Raw genomic sequence first — 8,239 nt, 5'->3', positions numbered from 1 at the left:
ATCAACCTCTAACCCTATTGATGGAACCATACGTAGAGATACGTATATATATATATTGTATATCATACATATATACCATACATCGTCTCACGGATTCTTTCTCCTCTTGCTATCGTTACAGTGGGTCGAGGATCAGTACTTCCCGCACAAGGGCGACTCGTCACGAGCCTGGCGCGTCTACGCCGTCTGCGACATCGGAAGTCAGGCGGCCGTCGAAAACTGGCTGCGTATGCCCTACATAGAACGTGGCGCCGCCGAGCGGCTATACATAGAAGTAAAGTTCTCGATGCGGGACTGCAAGCATTTCCCTGCGATCGTGAGATCGTGTAAGGAAACCTTCAGCCTCCTCTACTACGAGTCGGAGTTTGATTTCTCGAGCACGGAGATGCCGACGTGGAACACTAAGACGTACCGCATGATAGACCGCATCGCAGCCGACAAGGGTCGCTTCAGTGACAACAACGAGATCGTCGTTAACGTCGAGCAGACGAGCGTGCGTGTCGGTAAGAAGGGAGTGTTTATCGCCTTCCAGGACGAGGGCGCCTGTCTCTCGCTGCTCGCTATCCGCGTCTACTACAAGGCTTGCCCGCTTAACGTCAGTAACTACGCCGTGTTCCCGCAGACGCCGACCGGCGAGGAAGTGTCGTCGGTGAAGCAAGCCGACGGCACGTGCGTCGACAACTCGGTGCAGATGCAGCGGCCGACGTATCTGTGCACGGGCTCCGGTAGGTGGAGCCTGCTGCAGGGAGGTTGCGAGTGTCTGCCCGGGTACCAGGCCGTGGAAAGACTACAGAGCTGCGAAGGTGAGGGCGTGCGTGCGTGCGTGTGCGTGCGTGCGTGCGTGGGTGTGTGCGTGTGCATGCGTTCTCTACCGTGATATATCCCATCAGGCACCGCGCGCGTCGCTGTCTCATCGTCACCGACGGCTGCTAATGCAATTCATCGGTTTTTTATTGTCGCTGCATTAAACATGGATCACATCCCTGCATCCATGGCGCCATGCATCTCATGGCGCCATCCATCCATACATACCCAGCAGCTCACATACACGGCCGCTCCCCTCGCTCTATGCAATATTTCTCACCTTGCTCGTCATCCGTGCGTCTGTACGCGTCTGATAACGTCGGATCGTAACAACATGACTATAGGGTGAAGTGTCATCAGTCACAGCGGCTATAATACACATGAATAACGGGTTCGTGGGAAATGCCGGGCCATACACAAACGTTATCGATATTCTCTGTAACTGTAAATTTAACCATAACCATATAGAGATAAGCCTGTCCGTAAATCCTAACCCTTATCTTAAGCTTGACCCTAAGCTTACCTCAAACCTTTCCTATAGCCATATCCAAGCCATAACCTAACACTAATTATAAACCAACCCCTAACCCAAACCCCAGACCCAACCCTACCCTAACCCAGCCCCGACCCCAACCCCAACCCTAACCCTAACCCTAACCCTAACACTAAACCCTAATCTTTACCCTGAACTCTAATCCTAACCCTAACTTCAACCCTAACCTAAACCCTAAATAATGTTCTAAATTAGCGAAAAAATTACCGCAATCATAAATCGCTTTATTTTGCCGATGAGTTTGTTTCATCTAAGGGAGCTTGCCTGACTGCCGCCTACATTACACGGGCGTGCGCGCGCGCCCGCGCGCCGCGTGTGTGTGTGTGTTGTGTGTGTGTGTGTGTGTGTGTGTAGTGTGCTGCTGTGGATTGCTGGTGTGTCTGTGGGCGCGCCGCGGTGTGTGTTGTGGTTGGTATGTGTGCGCTGGTGGTGTGTGCCGCCGCATGTGTGTGTGTGCTGTGCTGTGGTAGTGCGTGTGGTGTGTGTGGTGTGTGTGTGTGGCCCGTGCCTGTGGCGTGTGTGTGCGTGTTGGGTGTGTGTGCTGTGTGTGTGTGCGCTCGCTTTGTGTGTGCCGGCGCACACAGCTGCTACAGTGTAGACGGTATATGTAAGCACGACGCGACCATGAATAAGCGACGTATAATAGGAAGCAAGGTAATCCGTATCCCGCACGTACTAAAGCGAGCAATAGGCAAGACCTCTTCAACAGGCCTTCCCGCGTAATGCAACGCCGGACGGCTTGCTGGTGTGAGGTTACAAAGCTCTTCGAGCCGCAAGAAGGAATTGAATTGCAACAGCACAATAAGACTCGAATGTGATTAATTAGATATAATTACCATTAACAATAGGACTTTTCCACCGTCTGCGATGGGGAGCAGGAGTGAAACCACTGGGACCGTGCCGCCAGGAGCACGAGCGCAAGCCCAGACACAGAGACCGACACAGAAAGGAGGACACGGAGCGCATAACAAGAGTGGAGAAATAGCTGGAGCTCCAAAGCGCAGGCGTGCGTGACATGTGAGTCAGTGCAGCTGCTTTATGCAGTGTAGTCGTTCAAGGAGAGGAGCATAGAGGAAGCAAGAGGAGACAAGATAGGAGAGCTCGGAGGCCGAGAAGGGGACCAGGCGCAGGGCAAGAACGCAGGTGTGCGGTCAACTCCGTAGCGGAGAGGGGACCAGATGCGGACGCAGCAGAGACCGGGAGGGGAGACCCAATTGAGTCGATTTGGCACCCAACAGTACAGATATGACGATGTCAAAGCCGCAGAGTCGGCGCGAGCGCGCGAATCGGACCAGAGGAGGACGGCGCGGGACACGCAGGCCGAACGAGACAGGCAAAGGCGGCCCCAGGGCTAAAGGATGCCCTACTGAATAAGACGAGAGATAAGCGCAGTGCGAGGAAAGCCGCGCAAAAGGCAGAGCGGGCAAAATGACGACTGGCTCTCGGAGATACTGGCGCCAGCGCGCCACCGGAGGCGGGCAGTGCCGTCGGAGGCAAGCGGCCAAAGAGAACGCGGGAGAGGCAAGGGGGGAACGAAGGAATGTGCAGAAGACAGCGCAGCGCGGCACGCGCGGACGAGAGAAGAAGGGGCAGCGACTGGGACAGGCACAGCGGCAGACCAACGCAGAAAGAAAGGGGTACCCACAAAGCGAGGCGGCCCGCGCCTGAAACAGAAACACAGGAACAGAATGAAAGGAAAGAAAGCGGGCGAGAGACCCCAACAGGCGGAAAAGCATTAGCAGCACAAAAGAGAACCCGCGGCGAGAGAGGCGCACGGGTGCGAGGTACACACCAGACCGGAGCCAGAGGGCGAGGGCGGGGAGCACGCAGCGGGGACCGGACAAGCAAGGATGCGGCCGCCAGGCGAAGGAGACCGACTGAAGCAAGAAGGGACAGATAAACGCGAGGCCGTGAAGGAGACACGCCGCGGTAGGGCAAAGGCAGAAGCGGGCACAAGACGATGCCGCGCGGAGGAGCGCAGGCGCGCGCACACAGGGGGAGGCGGGCAGGCCGGCCGAGCCGCAAACGTAGAAGAGAGCGCGGAGGAGGAGAGGGGAAAGGAGACGCAGGACAGCCGGCCAGAAAGCGCGAGGAGAAGGAAAGGAGCGAGCGGCGAAGCGGACGGGCACGACACAGCGCCCAAGAGGGCGGACGTGTGTGGTTAGAGCGTGACACGAAGAGGAGTATGACGTAGAGCCGACGTGGAGAACCGGAGGGAACATCCAAGCGGGCGCGGACATGTGTGGGGCGTACAGGTGAGCAGAGGAAAGTGCGGATCGAGCGGAGCGTGCCGAGCGAAAGGGGAAGGCAGACCTAGACCGTGACGTGACGGACAAGTGCGGGGATCGTGCGTGTGTGCGTGCCTGTGCGGGGTTGGTGCAGGCGTGCCGTGCGTGCGGCTCGTGCGTGCGTTGCTTTGCGTGCTTGCGTGGCGGCGGCGTGCGTGCGTAGCGTCGCTATAGCGTGCGTGCGTCGTCGCGTGCTTAGTGATCCACGCAGCGCAGCACGGCGGAAGGAAGAAGGAAGAAATGATGACGACTGCGGCTTGATCTGTAGCTGTTTTGCCTGCGCTGCTGCTATGATGTAACGTGTAGCCATCATGCGGATCATGGTGAGGCACCACAAGAGAGGAGGTTAGAGGCGCTAGGTGAGGCACAAGGAGGAGGTAGAGAGCTAGGTAGGAGGAAGCGGAGGAGGAGGAGGAGGGAGGGCGGAAACGAAAAAAACAAGGAAAAAGTAGAAAGTAGAAATTAAGAAGAACGGAATATGAGAAGCGAGCAAGGGTGACATTGAAGAGGGGAGGAAGCAGGGCAAGAGCGAGTGGATAATGTTGGAAGAAGAAGAGAATAATAAAGGAGCGGCTTAAGAGAAGGAGGAGCCAGGTGTCAAGGGGACAGCGAGAAGGGTGATAAGGAGGGAGCAAGAGAGTAGTGGCAGGAGGAGAGGAGAGCGAGGAGGCAGGAGGAGGAGAGAGAAAGCAGTTGAGGAGGGGAAGAGGAGCAGCAAGAAGGGTGATAAGGAGGCGGAGCAACAAGAAGTAGGAGGAGGAGCGACGGCAGGAGGAGGAGGAGGAGGAGGAGATAGAAGAGTGAGGAGGGGGAAGGAGAGGAAGAAGGGTGAAGAGTGGAGTCACGTTATTGCTCCGTCTATGTGAAGCGATAGTTTCATCATCACCATCTTACCTCGTCGTCATCGATGCGTCATTCATCATCAATCGTCGCATCAACACATCTATCTCGTTCGTCAATCATCGTCTATCATCATCACGTCGTCAGTCACATCTACCTCGTCGTCATCATCGTCTCAGGCATCACATCTATCTCGTCGTCATCATGTCAATCATCATCAATCATCGTCGTCATCATCACTATCTACCTCGTCGTCAGCATCGTCATCATCATCATCGTCGTCCATCATCACATCTACCTCCGTCCTCAGCATCGTATCATCATACATCGTTGTCATTCACTCACATGCTATCTCGTCGTCCATCATCGTCGAATCATCGATCATCGTCGATCAATCATCAAGCAGTTCTATATCAGTCGTCATCATCGTCATCATCATCATCGTCGTCATCATCACATCTATCTCGTCGTCATCATCGTCATCATCATCATCGTCGTCATCATCACATCTATCTCGTCGTCATCATCGTCATCATCATCATCGCGTCATCATCGCGTCATCATCGCGTCATCATCGCGTCATCATCACGTCATCATCATCGTCATCATCAATCATCGTCGGTCATCATCACATCTACCTCGTCGCTCTCACCGTTAAATGTTACATGTACACCGCGCAGGATGAGCGCCGACATTTACCCAAAGTCTACACACTCGCTTTATAGTATATATANGTGTGCGTGCGTGCGTGCGTGCGTGCGTGCGTGCGTGCGTGCGTGCGTGCGTGCGTGAGTGCGTGCGTGCGTGTGTGTGTGCGTGCGTGCGTGTGTGTGCGTGAGCTGCCAGCGCGTCAATATAATGTTACATAATTACGTTTAATAACGACGTGGGCTCGACGTCCGTTACCAACTATTATATACGCAAAACTATTAAAATGAGTATTATTATTATCATCATCATCATCACCATCATCATCATCATCACCATCATCATGTCACTATATTTAGCTCATTTCTGAGTTACGTGACAAACATTTCCCGCTCGCAAAATTATATTTCTTAACACCGTATAATTTATTCATCTATCGTGTGTTTAATGCCGTGTTTCTTTTACCTAGATAAACGAAATCGGTTTTATTTTGTTTCGGAACCAATTACGTCAGAAACGCAATATTAAAACGGAAAAGCGCAAAATAGAGTATCAGTTGATTGTCTGTCGGCTGAGAAAAAAAACGCGCGCGTCCGTCTATGACGACAAAGAGAAAAAACGCGCCTGCTCTCATTTTACCTTGAATCGCACCGCGTCTGCTGCCGATGCGCAGCCTGCAGCGGCGCACTCTCGCGCTCACGTATACACGCACCCGTGTGAGAGAGCGCGCATGCACGCGTGCGTGCACGATGTACATACGGGAGTACATAGCAGCCTGGTGCACGCGTGCGTGTACGATGTATATACGGGAGTACATCGCAGCCTGGTGCACGCGTGCGTGTACTATTTATATACGGGGGTACATAGCAGCCTGGTGCACGCGTGCGTGTACGATGTATATACGGGAGTACATAGCAGCCTAGTGCACGCGTGCGTGTACGATGTATATACGGGAGTACATAGCAGCCTGGTGCACGCGTGAGTGTACGATGTATATACGGGAGTACATAGCAGCCTGGTGCACGCGTGAGTGTACGATGTATATACGGGGGTACATAGCAGCCTAGTGCACGCGTGCGTGTACTATCAAGAGTAGATAATAACACTTGTGTTATTATCTACTCTTGGTACTATGTATATATGGGGGTACATAGCAGCCTGGTGCACGCGTGCGTGCATTTTAGGTTAAATGCGTTGCGTTGGTGCGTGTACGCGCATCATACACGTATGCGTTATCAATTCAACGCTCACAATGCTTGTAACAATATTGACCAAGTGTCACTAACGCCGCACGCACGCATGCACGCACACGCACGCATGCACGCACGCAGGCACGCACACGCACGCACGCACGAGCGCACGCACACATACATTAATTATGAAGCAACGGCTGTGAGCAGTATTCCTATACAGAGCGGTCCGGCGCATGCGCAGCGCGGGTCATCTATCCACGTCTCTGCTTCACCTAGCTAGCTCTCTCTCTCTCTCTCCTCTCTCTCCTCTCCTCTCTCTTCTCTCTCTCTCTCTCCTCTCATCTCTCTCTCTCTCTCGTCCCCTCTCTCTCTCTCTCTCTCTCTCCCTCTCTCTCTCTCTTCTGCTCGTCTCTCTCTCTCTCCTCTCTCTCTCTTCCTCATCTCTCTCTCTCTCTCTCTCTCTCTTCTCTCTCTCTCTCTCTCCTCTCTCTCTCTCTCTCGTCTCTCTCTCCCATCTCTCTCTCTTCTCTCTTCTTCTCTCTCTCTCTCTCTCTCTCTCTCTCTCTCTCCTCTCCTCTTCTCTCTCTCTCTCTCTCTCTCGCTCTCTCTCTCTCTCTCTCTCTTCTCGCCTCTCTCTCTCTCTCTCTCTCTCATCTCTTCTCCCTCTCTCTCACTCTCCCCCCCCCCTTTTCTGTCTCTCTCTCTCTCTCTCTCTCTCTCTCTTGATCTCTCTCCTCTCTCTCTTCTCTCTCTCTACTCTCTCTCTACTCTCTCTCTTCTCTCTCTCCCTCTCTCTGTCTCTCATCCTCTCTCTGTCTCTCCTCCTCTTTCGCTCTCTTCTCCCTCTCTCTGTCTCTCTCTCTCTCTCGATCTCTCTCCTCTCTTCTCTTGTTTCGCTTACCATTACATTGTGATGAGATGAGACTGGACTTGTATTCGATGAGCGCAATGTGCCTAACTGCACGAAAACGTCCGCCGCCTCGCCATGCGCCGCCGCCGCCGCTGCTGCTGCTGCTGCCCGCTGCTGCTGCCTGCTGCTACTGCCCTACTTCTGCTACTGCCGGCTGCTGCTACTGCCGCCTGCTGCTGCTGCGCGCTGCCTACCTGCCGCTGCTGCCTGCGGCTGCTTGCTGCCGGCCTGCTGCTGCTGCTGCCTGTGCTTGCTGCTGCTGCCGGCTGCTGCTGCCGCTTGCTGCTGCTATCTCTNCGGACATACTGATGCTGTTCTGTAGTTACGCACATACTGATGCTGTAGTTAAGCACATACTGATGCTATGTAGTTAAGCACATGCTGAGGCCCCAGCCCGCGGTAATATCAGACGCACATCCCAGCAGACTGTCTGTGTACGAGTAACAGATATCTGCTGGTGATACATCCCTGCTAATGTGCTGAAGCCTTGCAGAGTATATAGCTACTGATGCTGTTGACTCGAACTCTGCATGCGTGAGGCTACATATATACGTTGTTCGTCAGTTGTTGAGGTTTTTTTTTAAGCTACGGAGATGTTTCTCGGTGCGACGGAAGGATATTTAGTGTCTCATTAGGGTTGCCGCTTTGACGGCGCGACCGTCTCTCCATCACTTCCTCTCTCTCATCTCCGCGGCTCCTCTCTCGGCGTCGCTAGGTTTCCTCTTTCCTCGGTCTCCTCTCATCTCTGAGCTTCATCAAAAGATGAGGCGAGATGCGGGAAAAAAAAAAATCCATCATCAACCTTCGCTTAAAAGAACAAATTTATAAAGAATTTCTGGCTGTTCGTCTCGTGGAAGCGTTGCGAGAATTGTGAAATATGCACTAATGGAAAAATTGCATCCTTCCTGTGCGTGCGTGCGTGCGTGCGTGCGTGCGTGGTGTCCGTGCGTGCGTGTGTGCGTGCGTGCATGCGTGTGTGCGTGTGCGTGTGCGTGTGCGTGTG

General features: G+C 53.7%; 1 protein-coding gene across 1 annotated transcript; it reads left to right on the top strand.

Annotated features, from left to right (window-relative positions):
- Nucleotides 1-121: 121 nt before the first annotated feature.
- On the top strand, nt 122-2,342 carry LOC106819698 (ephrin type-B receptor 2-like; the record flags this gene model as incomplete). Its single annotated transcript, XM_014824297.1, has 2 exons — nt 122-803; nt 2,206-2,342. Coding segments are annotated over 2 exons (819 nt in total), but the record flags the coding sequence as incomplete, so codon positions are not given.
- Between the last annotated feature and the right edge of the window lie 5,897 nt (nt 2,343-8,239).

Source organism: Priapulus caudatus, unplaced genomic scaffold (assembly GCF_000485595.1).
Source record: "Priapulus caudatus unplaced genomic scaffold, Priapulus_caudatus-5.0.1 Scaffold4077, whole genome shotgun sequence".
In the NCBI taxonomy this organism is placed as follows: Eukaryota; Metazoa; Priapulida; class Priapulimorpha; order Priapulimorphida; family Priapulidae; genus Priapulus; species Priapulus caudatus.
This window is presented reverse-complemented; position numbering and strand designations above follow the sequence as displayed.